A 17,257-nucleotide genomic window follows, 5' to 3' on the forward strand; every position below is an offset into this window, starting at 1 on the left:
TAAATGAGTATTCCATTGTGTCAATAAGTAAGCTGCTGTGTGTAAGGATATATGAAATCAATACAAAGAAACATTGTGTAGAGAATGTACAAGAAAGAAAAAAATATAATGGGTTTTGTAATTCAATTTTGCAGGCATTTTTTCTCAGACAGTTAAGAATTTCATAGCTGAATTTAATATGAACAACTTTTTGTCCACTTTGAGGTATAGACCTCAGATAGAAGATAAGATTTTAAATGATGATTAACTTCTAGATCTTGGTGCATTTACAATTTAGTATATCAGATAGCACCAAGGTACAGTAATTACTTTGCTTACACAGAAAGGTCTTTCATCATTCTCACTGTCAGGTGCATACAAAATCCCTAAACCTCCTATCAAATGGACATTATCTCATGCTGCCTCATACTGCTATATTACCAATAGCCATGAAAAGAGTATGAAGAGTTGTGTGTTGCAGATTCGTGTTATGTGGTTGTTATTTACTGGTTTTAATTTATTGTTGTTTTGTTATTTGTTTTTGTTTTGTTTTTTGTTTTTTTTTTTTCTTTTCTTTCTCTACAGTCTGTGATTGTAAAAAGTGTTGAACGAAATGCCTTAAATATGTATGAGGCACGGAAATGTCTCTTGGGACTTGAAAGTAGTGGAGTCACCGTAGCATCAAATCCCTCTACTGTCTCGTGCCCTGTTGGTCTGTCTTGTCCTGGCTTGGATATCTTGTCCTCAGCAGGACTAGGACTCACTGGGCTTGGTATGCATTATAGTCTATATATATTACTTTTTTATTATTATTTTTTTATTTATCTTGCTTGAAACTCAGTTCACTTGTACTACAAAAAAGGACCAGATGTGTGTTTTGCATAAAGAATCATGTTAAAGCATTGGAGAATTCCGAAAGCATCTGGCCTTTCAAGGGCTTGTTGCTATAAAACTTCCTCCAATACTTTTGTAATCAGGTGTGTGACTCATCTCTAGAAAATCCTACAGAAGCTTGTAAACAGCTCAGCTGAAACTGAGAGGAAGGGAAAATATAGGTGGAGTGGGATGTTGCTTTTACAACTTTAGGAAGCATCATTTTCAAATTAGATATATATCTTCATTAATGTTGTGATGTCTTAGACTGCCCTGAATTTGGGTAGGTACTTAAGCCTGTCAACAGTAACATGAAAGTTAACATGGCTAACACCACATTTCAATTCTGGCAGTATCTTGCTGTAATTGGGAGGTGCACATGCCACTAGTATAGACCTTACTTATCAATACGAAATTTAGGACAGAAATGTGTAAGCTTTCTATGTAATGTAATTTTATAGCAGTATAGTCCAGACTTGGAATTAGACTTTTAATTTCAAGATCTGGAAGTACTCTATTACCAGAAATGTATAAAGAACCAAGCAGTCCCAGAACTACTTTGTCACAAATCTTGACTCTGGTTCTCATGTAACTCGGAGTTCTCATGTAACCACTGTGCTCCTTTGTGACCTGCCGTCCAGGAGTGCTGCATAATTCCATGTCACATGTGTTCTTGGGAGTCACACAGGGGCAAGTGTTTGTGCCATTTGACTGTGGTTTTAATGCTGCTTTTGTGAATGTTCTTGTCATGCCCACACTTTGGGGTTGGTTTTTTAACTTCTTCAGAGTATGGTGCTGAACTGCATTGTGAATGCTCTTACATGAAGACCTAGTTTGAGGAAATGCTTTGGGAATAGGCAGTGCATTTGGGGGATGATTATTAGTCATTATTGAGGAATTGAATAGTCTTGGTATGGAAGTATTGTTTCATTCATATGAGCTTCTGAGAAAAAGATTATTGTCTGAAATAAAAGTAGGGTTCTGTAGTGCAGTTGTTTTTCTCTGATGCTTCTTTTGAAATAAATTGACAGAAGTAATAGAGGAGATACAAAGAGATGGTGAAGCTGAGATGCAGCTGGTGCAGACTCTGTTATGACAATAGTTAGAGTCCAGTAGAAGGACCTAAAAGATGTTCCAGTTCTCGGATATGTAATTCCTAGTTTAAGAATGAGCATTCTTAATGTGCTTTGTGCACCAAGTTAACAGCAGGTTTAATGTTAAAATTTGTTGTAAAATACATGCTGGTGCAATTTAGTGGGGGTTTGTTTGGTTTTAATTGGTACTTTTGTGAAATATGTTCTTTAAGTTTTAGCTAAACGGTGATTTGAGCAATTTTTTGCAGGTCTTTTAGGTCCAACAGCCCTGTCAGTCAACACATCAACTGCTCCGAACTCTCTGTTGAATGCCCTTAACAGCTCTGTGAGTCCCTTGCAAAGTCCAAGTTCAGGCACACCTAGTCCCACGTTATGGGCAACATCTCTTGCCAACACAAATACCACAGGTTGGTAGACAGTAAATGTGAATTAAAGGAACTGGTCAACATTGTCATTAGAATGACAATTGAAAAGTTTGGAATCATTAATTGTTTAGAACTTTAATGATTCCAAAATTTATCTTAAAACAGATGAATAAATATTCATATTTAAGTTATAACTTAATATAAACTTACAACATACTGTCACATACAATGCTTTCATCTTACATAATATAGAAAACTGTTAACCTACAAAGTAATAGTTAGATAAAGCATTATGGTTTTAGCAACCAATTCTAATGGAAACTTGTTTAGTGATGTATCAAGGCTACATAAAGATAGAGATTTTACATAAAGTACTATAATGCCTGAGAAAGTTAAATGAGAAACTTAATCATAACATGACCAAATTTTGTTATAGGTTTTTCTGCTATTCCACACCTAATGATACCGTCCACTGCCCAAGCTACCTTAACAAGTATTCTGTTGTCCGGAGTACCTAGTTATAGTCAAAATACTCCAAGTCCACCACCAGGCTTGACTCCTGTTGAAGTCCACGTTAATGGCATGCAATCAGAGAGTAAAAAAGGTTCACCTTCTTTAAATGGTCATGTGAAGGTAAGTGATACTGTCTCTGGAGAACCAAGTACTCTACTAAGAAAATCTCAGACAAAACTAGATATATTAGTAGACTCTTAAAGCTGCTCAATTTAGAAATAAACAGTGCTGTTGTCAAAATAGGACTTAGAGATGGACAAATGGAACATTCAAACATGTTGTTCTCCTCTGTCAGGAATGGGTTTCTTTTCCTGCTCAGATAGAAAAGGGAAATTCTTTCCATATTTCCTTAAGCAAAACAATCACTTTAGTGATTTTTGACAATCATTTCAGACCTCAAATATCAAGTATGCTGCACTGTCTGCCACATCACTAGGAGAAAATGTGTTGAGCACAAACCACAGTGATCCGGTAAGACAAAAAAGTACTCATGGTGCCTCAGAACAAGTAGCTTCCAAGTCAAATAGTGCAGAAGGTAAGATTTTGACATTTTATTATTTGTGTTTGCAGAGTCTATGTACAGTTCATGAAACAGAAATGTAAATATATTGCTTGTGCATTGGTTTTGCAGCCATGTTGAAAGAAAATATCGCTGGATCTCCCAGATTTGTTGTCGAAGAAGTAAACAGAAGTTGTAGTAGCTGAACTGTACTGTTAATAGAAACAACTTAAGTAAATGTAAATGCACCTGTAGCATTTGTTTGTTGGGTTGTTTGTTTGGAGTTTTTTTTTAATTCCCTAAGAGCAGAGGGAGATAACCTTTGAAAATCTTAATATGTTTTACAGCAACTTAACTTCATTGATTAAAACAATCTCTACTGGTTCAAATGATGTTGTAACTTTTTATTATTTTTTTTTTTAATGAAAGTAGAGAATGCTTTTGAGAAGGTTATTGCAGATAATTGTGTAGATCCAACTTGGATGACACTGGCAGATGGAATTTATTTACATGTTTTATAACAGCATTTCAGTTATGTTGCGTTGTAGAAGCTAAAGGAACTAACAAATTGTCTCAGTCATTCTTGGAGGGAGGGAAAGCCAGTTCCCCTTCAAACTTGAGCAGAGGCTGTTCCCTTGCAAATACTGTTCAACAAGGAGATGCTCTTTTATTAAGGATTGCGGTCATTTGAAATGCTGACTTGAATAAAAGGTACATTGCCCAATTAAGGTGATAAATACTTGTAAAAATACACTGTAAAGATGTTTGAACGTTAAGTGGGGAGCTTTTATTCCATCAAAAGTTATCTGAGCACCTGGCAAGGTTTATGAAAACTAGCTATAAAATCAAATTTGTTCAAAAAGCTTAATCACTTCTGATTCTCAGCCTTCAGAAAAGGAAAATACTTAGTGTCTAATATATTTATGAATACTAACAGCTGAACTTATTTTTCTGATGACTTAACCTTGACCAAGTTATGTCCAAAGACTACAATAATTCTATAAGGAGGAAGAGCAGGTTTTGTTCTTTAGTTGTCATTCCTTCAGCAAGTTCACTAGAACATAAAAAGGTTTTTATTTAACTGTTCTCTTTATTGGTCTTGTAGGTTGCAATGATGCTTTTGTAGAAGTGGGCATGCCAAGAAGTCCATCCCATTCAGCAAATACCAGTGATCTGAAGCAGATGATGAGCTCTTCTAAACAGGCCTGTGTTAAGAGACAAACAGTTGAATTACTGCAAGGCACCAAAAACTCCCACTTACAGTAAGTTAAATGTACAAATAACAGACCTTTTGCCATGCAAGTATACTTAACATCTTTTTGTAGGTAGAAGAGGTGGTTCAGATTTAAGATAATCAAAGAACTGATTTGAATTGGGCTTGATTCTTAATCACATTAAGCATTAATATGCTCCCTCCAGTTTGTCTGATAGTTGCAAATTTTGAATGCGTTTTGTACATTCTTCTTTGATCTGAAAAAAAAATGAATGCCGTTTCTCTTCGATAAAAGAATGGAGATGTTTTTTCAGAGGTACTTTCATTACCTGTTTCTAAAGGATACATTTTTGCACTTTCCTTTTCTTATTGATTGCTTTAAAAACAATTCCTGACTGATAGCCTTTTCCCTTTTGTGTGTACCTGAGGCTGTTTTCTTCTTAGAAAAACAGTATTCAGGGCATAACAACATGTTCTCAAAAACTTGTCTCAATGATTTTTGTTTGTTTGGTTTGTTTTTTTAATGAGCTAGCAATGGGAAAGGCTCTTTTGAGTCATAATAAGCCTTAGTTTTGAGCTTAACACAATGTTTTCTCTGATCTACTTTAAGCAGTGTTTTCATTATTCCTTTTGGGAACTGTTTATCGTCACTCAGTTGAGATGCATATTTTCTCTTACCTCATTTACACTGTTATAACTATGATATCTATCTCATTAATTCTGCTCTCAGTTTAGAAATCCAAGGATGCTGGCTAACCAGACTCAGTTGTTCATATGTCAATCAGTTGTTTGTATTTCTTGTTCTTTTTGTTGAGGCTATAGTGCTCAAAGTTTCCTTAGAGCATTTTTCTGTGGTGCTGTTACAGCATCTAAAACATGATCACTTTGCTTTGAAGTAAGAGCTTGTACTCTCGTTCAGTTCTAGAGTAGGCATAAAATGTGGCTGATTTTTTTCTTTCTTCTTTTTTTTTTTTTTTTTTCTCATTTGAAAGAAAAGATTACATTAAAAGGTACTTTAGCATGTAGGACTGCAATTATTAAAGCTTGAAAAGCATGTAGGACCCATGTTAACTTTCTTAGTCCCCCTTATGCATCTCTCTTTATCCTAGTATTATCAATCTACTTAGAACTGCTGGCCTGAGCAAAGCTAAACCATATGAAGTCGCTCTGTGTAGGGATTGCTTGTGGTAATTCCACATACGGACAGATCAAATCTGAATCTATAAAGTATGCCTTATACTTAGTATAAGAAGCAGCAATACATGATTTGATTCACTGGTGGAGAAACAGGTAAAGGGAAAGCTGAGACTTTGGAAATATTGCTAAAAACACTAAGATGTTTGCATACTGGCATTTCTTGAATTTTGCTGCCAAACTTCTCAGGATACAGCTTGATTATCAAAATGGCATTGAATGTCCACTGCTTATGATAAACAGAGCTGGAGTTAACACTGACTTTGCTCCCCCAGTACTGCAGAGAGGCTGCTCTCAGATGCAGAGTTAAGTGCTTCTGAAAGTCCCATGGCTGATAAAAAGGCTCCTGGAAGTGAACGGGCAGCAGAGCGAGCAGCAGCTGCCCAGCAGAACTCTGAAAGAGCACGCCTAGCTCCACAGCCATCATATGTAAACATGCAGGTATGTTTCCCTGAATAAAGCCAAATCTAGAGCAAAACTTGGTAACTGCAAAGTGAAATTACCACAGAACGCGAAGGTGACTGTTGACTAGTAGACTGACTTGCAACTACCATTTCAGTAACAGCATTTCCCAGTAAAGTTGTTAACTTTACTGAAAAGACAGTTGTCAACTAAAAGTTTTGAAGAAGACAAAAAAGCCCTTATGCTTGTGTTGAATAAGAAAAATTTAAGTACAAAATAAATTGGATATCTGTATTAGTCAGCACAAGCATCATTTGTAGGTAAAAAAACAAAAACCAAAAAACCTTAGGTCATTGCCTTGAGAACAGCAAATTAGATCTACAAAAGACATTTTATAACTTTTCATAAGCGATGTCAACACAACTCCTACTTTAACTGTATCCTATTACTGTACTATAAACTAAGTCCATATTATTGCAGATCTCCCCTAAAGAGAGAAACCCCTTTTTTGCAAGCTGTAGTATCAGAGTAGTTTTCAGTAAGGATCTATCAATGTGTGGGCATAACTAGACTGCATGGAATAGTGGAACAAGATTAAGGTTAGTGTTTTGCAGCCTTCTTCCTTAGTTATTCCTCTAGTTATTTCAAGCAGTGAGTTAAATTTAGGCTACACTTCAGGCTAAATACTGCATTTTTGTAATACTGTGTTTGTTTAGACCTGTTAATCTGTCATTCAAAGAAGTGTAACTTACTTAACCAGGGCTAATTAAACTTCAAATCTTTTATTTTTATAGGTAGTGCAAATAATAGGGGTTTTTAATTCTCTCAAAACTTCAGTTCTTTTTCTTTCAGAAGATGACTGTATGGAGAACTAGACTTGAAAGATGATTAAACATAACTGCGGTGACTAGTTTTGCTGTTTAAGATAGTATATTTTGTACTGTTGAGGAAAGTCTAAATGCTAAGAACAGATGATCAAGGAAGGGAAAATATGTTTGGAAAATGTCTTACTAAAATCAAAGAAAAATTCTGCCTAAAAAGTTTGTAAATACTACTGCAGCCTCACTCAAATGGATATTAGATAGTTAATTAAAATCTGTTATCTATTATTGAGTGAACACTTTAAGGCTCTAGCTGGATTGCTGTCAAATTATTGTGTAGTGCTTCAGGTTTCTCCTAGATGTATTCATTGGCCACTTTCAAAACCTTTGTTTTTACAAGAGCTGAGTACCAGAATGACATTTATTCAGAATGGCAGTTAAGCTATCTTCTGCATGTTTACTTTCTAGGCATTTGACTATGAACAGAAGAAGCTACTAGCAACCAAAGGTATGTGGATAAACAGTTACTTCTGAAAAGTTAGTACATGGCTGCAAGAACTTTCTGAAGTTTCAGTTTTGTAATTTGATTATTAGTCAAACCTAAAGCTAATAGTGAAACATTTGTAATAGTTTTCATGTTCTAAAAATTTCTTAATACCAGTATAGTATAAAATGCAGTAAAAACAACTTGCAGATGGGATGCTCTCTGTGCAAATGTATCCATATGCAAATGATCTGTGGTGGGGTTTTGGTGGGTTGGTTGTTTTGTTTGTGGGGTTTTTTTTTTTTTTTTTTTTCCCAGAGACCTCATAGCTGTAATACTTGATTTTATTTGGATGCAAATTAAACTTTCAGATGTTTGTCATATTGCCAAAGTTGCTCCTTATGTGAGGGATAAATTAAGTAACAAAACTGGTAAGGGACTTAACCATAGCTTTGGTCCAAAATGAAGCTGGAAACTCCCCTCTTTGAAACAGATAATTCATTTGGCTTCCTTGCAGCCATATGGGGTTTAACTATCTTTTCATAGAATAAATTGCCTCAAGAAAGAGTAGGATTCAAGCTGTGTAGCAAGTGAAACTGTTTAGAATTTACCATTTGGTGGGTTGAAGTCTGTTAGCATACATGGCTTTGGGATGATCATCTCAGTACCTTTATTAAGGTTGAGATTTACTAATTTGTCTTTCTATTTTTCTTTTTTCTTTTTTTTTTTTTTTTTTTTTTTTTTTATTTAGCAATGTTAAAGAAGCCAGTTGTAACAGAAGTGAGAACTCCAACAAATACGTGGAGTGGTTTGGGGTTCTCTAAATCTATGCCTGCAGAAACTATCAAGGAACTAAGAAGAGCAAATCATGTATCTTACAAGCCATCTATGACAACTACATATGAGGTATAAGAAACTATACTGTGGAAATTTACTTTTAGTGAATGATCCAGTTGTTTCTCTTGAGAAATGTCTAACTTTTTAGAAAAGTTGTCTTGCAGATAGGAATTTTAGCTTTCTTCTTTGGGTTCTAAATATTTTTTTTATGGTGAAAAATGTTTGTTCTGTAAATATTAAGGCATATGGAACACATTCAACCCAACACACAATTATATCTGCTTTATAAATCTTACACTAGCTTTATTAGGAGTCTGCTCCTGAAAATATATTTGTTTAAATAAACTTAAAACAACATATAGGACCAAATGTCTCAATAATTGCAGACAAGTGGTAGAAATTTTGTAACTTAATTAGAACATTGTGTGTATACAGATAAACTATATAATGTGAATCACTGCATGATGGAGCAGAATGTTAGAACAAGAAATGGCTGTAGCTCATATTACCTTCTGTTGATAAAGCTGTAGAACTGGAAGAGTTTTCTCGATTTGCGTTATCCACTGGGCCCAGAAATTTCACAGGGAGAAGGTAGCCACAGGGTCCAGCAAGTCTCTCTAGAGTCCCACCACAGAAATCTTGCAGGGAATTTGTTCCTTTCTTTTTCAAAGGTGCTCTGAGTTTCTTTTTAGTGCCTTTACTTGCTGCAATCTTTACCAGATTCCATAGAGACACCTTTTTCTTCGTTTCTGTCCTACTTACACAAAATGTAAATAGTATGTTTCTTCAGGAATGGGACTTCTTACAATTTTTCTCTAGGATGTATCTAACTTCTAATGCAAAAGAAATATTCAACCTTGTTAACAATGTGCCTAGGTGTTCCCCACTTGACATCTGAACTTTTTGTGTTGTTTAACTGTATGTAATAGGTTTGAATACACATAATGTATGCAAATATTCAAATACACATAACGAGCTTGCAGGAGTAACTAGGGGGAGAGAAAAAGCTGCAAGCAAAATCTGTGAATTGTTTTTTAACATGCTTTTCTATATTGACTGACCTGGGGTGGGGTTTTCCCCCAGACAATGATGGTCTTCTGTAAGACTTGTAGTCAATTCCTGCCTTTCTTCATTTGTTGAGTTGTGATAAACATAGCTCACATCTTCCAGTTTTGGCAATGATAATGAGCTTTTGCCTTCTTTCTTCAGTGGTGTCGATTTTCCGGAATAGTAGAGAAGATTGCTGCCTCCTAACTTGTGTTTTTTTTCTGTTGTTGTTTTTCTGTTTTGTTGGAATCTGATGCAAGTGTATAAAATTAATTTATTCATTTGGTTACACAACTTCTAGTTCATGTAAGTGTGTGGTATCAATAATGTCCATCTCCTTCTGGGTACATCCCCACCCAATTCCATAGTTAACTGCTGCTGTCACGGAATACCATTCCCTTATTTTGGAACATTCAGAGCCACAATGATGAGAATTGATAATTAGTACTTTATAAGAATATGAAAATGTGTTTAAAAAAATAATCTGAATTCACAAACCATTGTGGAATTACTGTTGCTCTGTGTACAATAGTGTTGTCAAGTATTGTGTACTTGATCCACTTGCCTTCAGATAGATATTCTGTTATGTTCTCTTCCCTCTGAAGGCATATAGTTGGTAGACTGCTTTGTCTAGAATTTGTGTGGGGAATTTGATACGATGGAATGTTTTGGAAACAAACTTGGAAATACTGAGCAAATTATTTTGAAGCATGGTCTTTAAATAACTTCTACTTAAAATCTGTGAACTGCAAATGTTTTTAGCACACCTGCTGTTTTTGTGTCCGGTTGTGATTATTTGACTATTGATCAACTGCCAAAAGAATGTTTGCAAGCATTAAAGGCTGGGATTTTTTTAACTAAGCTGCTTCAAAGAAAACATCTGAATCACAATGAAACTTCTGTTTTCTGCCCAAATTCTCTTTTTGTGAATTGCAGGGTTCATCAATGTCTCTCTCTCGGTCCAGCAGTCGGGAGCACCTGGGAAATGGCAGTGAATCTGATAACTGGAGAGACCGTAATGGGCTTGGACCCACAGCTCATAATGAATTTGTCTCCTCAATTGGAAGCCCCAAACGAAAACAGAATAAATCAGGTTAATTTCTTAAGATCTTATTAAAAAAAAAATCATATTGATATCAATTAATATTTATTTGAATGTTTCCTGCCATCACTAGGGATTTAAATTACCAACAACTATGAAGTAAGTTGTTTTTGTTTTTGTTTTTTTTTTTTTTACAAATTGAAAAGTGAAAGCATATGCAGGGTTGTATAACATGATATATGAATAATGGTCCAAAAGGAAAACTCTTAAGGAAATTTTTTTAAATGCAAGACATGCTTGCTGAAAGCTCTTTGCTGTCTTGGAAAGGGATTTTCAAAGTTTACTGAAAACAGACCCATATAAAAGCTTATTTCTAGACTACCATCATTCTGCTGTTACCAATACAACAGCCAGATCTTTATTGGGCTATTTGCTGCTCCCTGGTGAAGAAGTCGTACTCTGTGCTGACGCTGATTCTCTTTATGGTGATAAGACTATCCATATGTTTGGCATGGCCTAGCACATCATTTTAAACACTGGTTTCTGTGCACACTGGCTGTAAATTTTGTAATTACTTTTAAAATAACATTTGAAACTTGAAAATTAACATTTTATTTCAGTTGTACTCTTTGAAACTTAATTTCTTTTTTTTTAACAACTTAATATATTACCTTTCTGAAAGAGAGAAATGGAGGTAGAGAATACTGGTCCATACTGAGTGCATTATGGGGAAATAATTACTATGGCTGTTTTTACTTTTTTTGTATCACTTTTCTTATAAATGTGAATTAAACCTAAATCTGAGATTAGCTGTAAAGTACACAGATAGTATAAGTTGGACATCCAAAGAAAAGATAGCTTCAATTAGAGAAAATATTCATGATTGTTATACTTGCTTTTTAAAACCATGAATAATTCCATGTTAGTTCAGCTGTGAATGGCTGTATACCATATTCTAAGTACTCGGAACAAAAGAGATAAAAAATTGCTTTGAAATTGAGCTATTTAGGCTTCCAGATTAATTGGACAAAAATAGAAGCTGTAGGTTAATAAAAATAAATAAGGATTAAAAATGTATTTATATATGCATTAGAGGAAAATTAGAAAAGTGAATACATTGTCTATAGGGGAAATTGTTCTATAACAGCTGTAGCTTTCCCAGAGTATAAAATGCATGGAGGAGGGACAAAAGAAATAGCTATGAGTTTCTTGTACAAATGTATTTATCTTAATGTATAAGTGCCAGAGTACTAAAATGTAAGTCTTCATTGGCACAGTTACGTAGAAATGTTGAATGTCTTTGTTTTTTAAGATAATGCTTCCTGAGTGTACCAGTAAGAAGTAGTTCTTAATATTCAATCTTCAGTGCATGACTTTGTATTATCTGCCCAGAGTGTAGCATCATAAATTTCTATTTGGGCATTTTTGTTATCTTACTGTGATAGCAAAAAAAAATGAAGCACTGCTGTTTAAAGTCTAAAAAATCATCATAGTTATCGCTTCATTTGCCAAACTTAATGTTCACATTTTCAACACTGAATGGTTTACTGTATTTTAAAACTTTTTCCGAAATGGAGCTGAGGTTGATAGAAATTTTCCAAACTCTGTAAATCTTATCCTGCAAGCCTCTTATGTATTCACTGTTGTTCTTTCCTGTGTCTGTAATGATGGAGGGAGCACTCACCGCGGTCCTATTTGCACAAATGCCTGATGCACTCCCTGGGAGCTATCCTTTTTCTTACAGCACGAGGAAAAATAATTAACTATGTGATTGTGTACTATCAGTGTGCACACACCTAGGAAAGGGATTGCACTGCTAAATCTGTTTTCTTGGGGTTTTTGAAAAGTCTTACCCTAGAAACTTTTTTTTAAGATACACCTTTTAGACATGCAATTTAAAATTGTACAGTGGCCCTATTTCTAGTTTTAGTCTTTTATAAAACTATTGCATTTATTATTTTTGTCTGTATTATACTAAAAAAATAGCCAAATCACATAGCTGCTATGTAGTTCCTTTACCAGGAATTGCTACAGCATGGTTTTCATCCAGATGAAAAAGGGCTGGTTGCATTTGTGTGCAGTGGTGTTTTCCAGAATACTCACCAGAGAGAAGAGGCGAGGCCTTAAAAGGAGGAAAAGCAACAGCATCTCTTGCAGTTCTTTCCCCTGTATGGGTTCCTGACTTGTATCCATGTGACATTTTAATAATATGATTTTATTGCTTAAAAGATTTACCCGATTATATTTCCATAGAAAACAAAAACTTTGCTTTATGCTGTTTGTTCTCTCAGACCGCTGAGAAGCTTTTTTTTCCTGAATAATGAAGATTTAAATATTTTGTTCATTTAAAGATCTAAGTGAATACAATATTGATATAACAGAAAATTGTGCACTTCTGTGATGTGTCTAAAAAGTGCACATCTTCCCTTTCAGCTGAACACTATCTCAGTAGCAGTAATTACATGGACTGCATTTCCTCGCTGACAGGAAGCAATGGCTGTAACCTCAACAGTTTGTTCAAGGGATCTGATCTGCCTGAGCTGTTCAGCAAACTTGGCTTGGGCAAATACACAGACATATTCCAACAGCAAGAGGTTAGTGTTCATTCAAAAGACACCTTTGTGTTTGTAGTATGTTTTCCAGCAGTATTATCTTGACCAAAGATGCTATGAAGTCTGCTTTGTGATGGGATTTTCTTACCAAAGATGCTATGAAGTCTGCTTTGTGATGGGATTTTCATGAGCTGTTCTTTCAAAGCTGTATCATACATCTTTCAATTTCCAAATAGCCAGCCTGGATGTGAGTACTGTAAACTTTCCCTGTGTGCCAGTTGACTGACTTTGATTCACTCCTAACTGAGAGATGTGGTCAGTCACCTGTGTGATTTCCACCTCTGCACCAATTAATCTCAGTTTAGTCCAAGTGATAGCATTTCATATCCATAGAATACTATATAGCTAGAGTCAGCTTGGTTATCTCCAGCTAATTTTTGCCGGTGACAAATTCAACCGTGTCACAAAAGTACAGTCAGCCCAGCTGCAAGATTTACAGGCTTAGACATAGAGTCCCTAAGCTTGTCCTGAAAGCACTGTTGTATATGGGAAGTGTATGTGTCACACTGCTAGAATTGGGTCTACTAAGGAGCAAAACAGAGATCCGTGTGGGTTGTGTCAGTATCTCATGTGGTACAGAGGGAGGACCATAGCTAGATTTGGCATATTCCTGTGTCCGGACCCATATGTCTGCTTTTTGCACCTTCATCAGCAGTGGGGTCTGCACCAGTTGCTGGTTGCAGATTCCCACCTGTATGGTTTTTCCTAACAGACCACACAAAGTGGGTTTTTGCACTGATTGCCATGTCATTGAGAACCATGAACATGTTCACGAAGAGCAAACTTCAGGAGGATCTTCTGTGCATGTTGCTTGAGTTACTCTGGTGTGTCAATACTTAGCTTCAGATTTGCTTCCAGGAGAGGAAAAACTCTGCACACCAGGACACGTTCAAGTGTGTACTGCACTATTTCAAGGATAGACATGAAGCAAGATTGTACCTTCTGCGCACTAAGTCACTTACGTGTATGCACTCCCAGAATTGTCCTGAGTCTACTCAAGTATATTACTGCTGTCTCAGCCTGGGGGCAGTTTCCTGATAGCATTTCCTGTCTCTAATCATGCTGCTTAAGTGCTGTGGGGTCAATCTTCAATCTGAACAAATAAATCCAACTGTGTCTCAATTCTGTGTACGGTTCCTCTGGTTTATCTTCTTACTCCCTTGCGTGTTCCATAATACCTATATTGTCCAGTCATTAATCCACTCCTGTTATCTTAGACACTCATAAAAAGGCAAGATGGCTGTTGGTTTCTAACATACAATGGGCTTTGTTTGATAGGTGGGATTTTGGTTTGGTTTTTCTTACCACAAGAGTTGCTGATTAGGTGTGAGATGAGTCAAGTAGTTTGGCCAGAGTGTATTTTCTACTATATTTCTGAATTGTATTGGGAGCAAAAAAACCTGTAAATGTACATGGTTGTATACCCTTGGGAGTGCTTGGTGCTGTAACTCAAATGTGTCACCAGTAGTTGAGCAATCATCCTCTGCTAACCCACTACAGTCTGAAGCACCTATCACATATACAGACATACATACCTGGCTATTCCCAGGTACATTGTAGCAAATGTTGTAAACACTTGAAATCTCAAGTCACAAAATAAAATTGATCTTCAGTGCTTTTCTCAAACTGCTCACTTTTTAGTTTCTCTTTATCTGTCAGAAATGCAGAGTAGCAAATTGAGTAACTGTGAAGAAGCCACTAGAAAGCAATGATTGCTGTTTACATGCAGAGAAAAGCCTGGCAGAGTAACTGTAAAATGCAGTAGGAAAAAAACTGTGAAAGTATTCTGAGCCACATTTATGGCTTACTGCTTTTGGGGAGAGACTTGTTTTGCATATTTTTTGTATTTCTTTTTACTCTAGATTGATCTGCAGACATTCCTTACTCTTACTGATCAAGATTTGAAAGAGTTGGGAATTACCACTTTTGGTGCCAGAAGAAAAATGCTGCTTGCAATCTCTGGTAAATAACACCCATTATCATTTGTTGATTTTAAGTATTGCTTGTATTCTTTTCTCTTGAGTTGTTTGTTTATAGTTGGCAAAGGATCTTGGAAGGACTGAAAAATAGGAGTCTAGTGCACAGAAGTCACTTTGGCTTGCCCCTCATCGGAAGGTGCTTAAAACCAGGTTACGTAGAGCTTTCACATTACCAGTAATAAGATTTCAGTAGGAATAATAAGATTTCAATAAGATTTCAGTTGCGTAGTCCTATGTCCCCTTGTAAGGTTAAAGCTTGGTAGAAAATTTGCTTCACAGCAGACTGAACTTTGTTCTGTGCCCCAAAACTATGGGTCACAGAAGCTGTGGGATTACAGGCTCTGTAGAGTCTCAGCAGCACTGGATACCAGCCAGAACTGGCATTTTTAAGCTCTATTGATTATCAGAGCAATCATCTAACTGGGAAAAATGCCTGATTGGGTGGGGTCTTTGGTTTTAGTGTCAGTGTTTTCTTGGGGGTTGGGGTTTTTTGCTTCGTTTTGCAATGCCTAACTAGATTTTTTTTTTTTCCCAGTTGTAATAAATAGGATGAGATTCATATTACATAGGAGTGCTCTGTCATCATTGTCTAGGCAATGAATCTGTAGCAGAGGAAGATTTTTCTTCAGATACTTCATTGTAATACTAGATCATTTTTCTCCCAGTTACATCTCCTGCTGATAGGATTAGTGGATGTTTTTTCATGAATTTAAAAGGGTGGCATAAAGAGTGTAAAATACAAAGTACATAGTTCAATAGCAATCATGAAAATCTATGTAATCTTTCAGTGATTTGTATCTATCATGGAGTTTGTTTACAAGAATAGAAAAGTGGGGAAAGGAAAAACATTCTGGATGAACAATTGCTAATACAAGCTTAGGGTGCATGTTTGAGTGAGAGGTGAGCATCTGTTGCATCTGTTTTTTCTAAAAGTCTGTATTAAAATATTGCTCTAGTGTTGTTAAAATAAAGAATTGTACATTGAGAAATAGTCAAGATGCTAATAAGCTTTTCTGTCACCTTGGTTTACATTGCATGGTTGTACTTCAGCCATACATGCTGTGTGCATGTATCTTCAGGAGGACTGCAGCCTTTGAGTACTGTAACAGAACCTTTTTAAAGGGTTTTAGTCAGACCAATTTGATCTAAATTAATATTACAAAATATTATCTACTCCACATTGTGTCAGTGCCAAATGAGAATTGCACTAAATAGAAACCTGCATCCCAAGCGCTTCTATGGGTCTTAACCTGGCGTTCTTGTTATGCTGTTGAACTTGTTAAATTGAACAAGGACCTCAGACATCTTCAGTTCATACTGTTCTGTCTGAAAAATCTTGTTTGTTTAAATAGAAGTTTTGGTTTTGTGTAGATCCAAATATTAAAATTGATTTCTGATGAGAGGTTTTTTTGTGTGTGTGACCATTATAGAACTGAATAAAAACCGAAGAAAGCTTTTTGACCCATCAAACATACGTGCCTCATTCCTGGAAGGTGGAGCTAGTGGAAGACTGCCGCGTCAGTATCATTCGGACATTGCTAGTGTCAGCGGTCGCTGGTAGCAGTAAGTTGTGGCTCAGAAAGTCATTGTAAAGATGGACATGGCAATCCTGTGGACAGCCTTCACTGCACACCACCCTCTGCACTTTGGGAGTTTGGGTGTCAAGGACCAAAGCATTTTGTCTGCACAATTCTGTGCCAAAAAAACAGAGAAAACACATTTTGTCTGTTGTCTTTCAAACACCAAATGTGGGTTACTTCTTACTCATGTAGATTGGACAGAATTTGCAATAATAATAATAATATAGGGTTCTTTGTTTAGTATTTTATTACCTATAACTATAATGTATGCACTGAATTTTTACCTTGTTGAATGAAGGAAGAATGAAGAGCTGGGATGCCAGAGAGCATAGATTTTGGTTTTATCAAGATGGATTTTTCTGGTACTGCTTAAAATAATTATTGAGGTCTTTCTGCACTTTACATGTTCTGATTTCTTGTCCTGTGGAAATCTATTTCTCTTTCATTTCCATATCAATTTTTATATTGGCACTAATCAAATTTTTTTCAGGTGTTCCTACATTAAGTCACATCTCACTATAATGGTACTAGAAACTGGTTCTTATGGCAGATTTTTCCCCCTTCTCTGTCTCCCAGTAGTTACCTGAAAAGATTGTTCCAAAATCAAACCACTTGGTAGTGGACCAGTCCTGTTATGCTCTTATGAAGCAGTGTAATGCTGCTTGCAATAATACTCACTGTAAGAGATGCAATGAAAGACCAAAATGGACCTTGCAATATTAA

At 35.9% G+C, this 17,257-nt stretch overlaps 1 protein-coding gene across 1 annotated transcript in view; it reads left to right on the forward strand.

Moving 5' to 3' along the window:
* The window catches only part of BICC1 (BicC family RNA binding protein 1), a 68,591-nt gene extending 52,076 nt beyond the window's left edge, over positions 1 to 16,515 (forward strand). Inside the window, exons 9-20 of the mRNA XM_010012453.1 lie at positions 565 to 751; positions 2,195 to 2,353; positions 2,748 to 2,944; positions 3,218 to 3,359; positions 4,429 to 4,585; positions 6,006 to 6,171; positions 7,422 to 7,461; positions 8,189 to 8,343; positions 10,258 to 10,414; positions 12,797 to 12,957; positions 14,838 to 14,937; positions 16,385 to 16,515. Of these exons, the coding sequence (XP_010010755.1) occupies positions 565 to 751; positions 2,195 to 2,353; positions 2,748 to 2,944; positions 3,218 to 3,359; positions 4,429 to 4,585; positions 6,006 to 6,171; positions 7,422 to 7,461; positions 8,189 to 8,343; positions 10,258 to 10,414; positions 12,797 to 12,957; positions 14,838 to 14,937; positions 16,385 to 16,515 (1,752 nt within the window). The remainder of the gene's footprint in view (positions 1 to 564; positions 752 to 2,194; positions 2,354 to 2,747; positions 2,945 to 3,217; positions 3,360 to 4,428; positions 4,586 to 6,005; positions 6,172 to 7,421; positions 7,462 to 8,188; positions 8,344 to 10,257; positions 10,415 to 12,796; positions 12,958 to 14,837; positions 14,938 to 16,384) is intronic.
* Positions 16,516 to 17,257: the final 742 nt, after the last annotated feature.

The sequence above is a fragment of the Nestor notabilis genome, unplaced genomic scaffold, assembly GCF_000696875.1.
Source record: "Nestor notabilis isolate BGI_N333 unplaced genomic scaffold, ASM69687v1 scaffold3634, whole genome shotgun sequence".
NCBI classification, from domain to species: Eukaryota; Metazoa; Chordata; class Aves; order Psittaciformes; family Psittacidae; genus Nestor; species Nestor notabilis.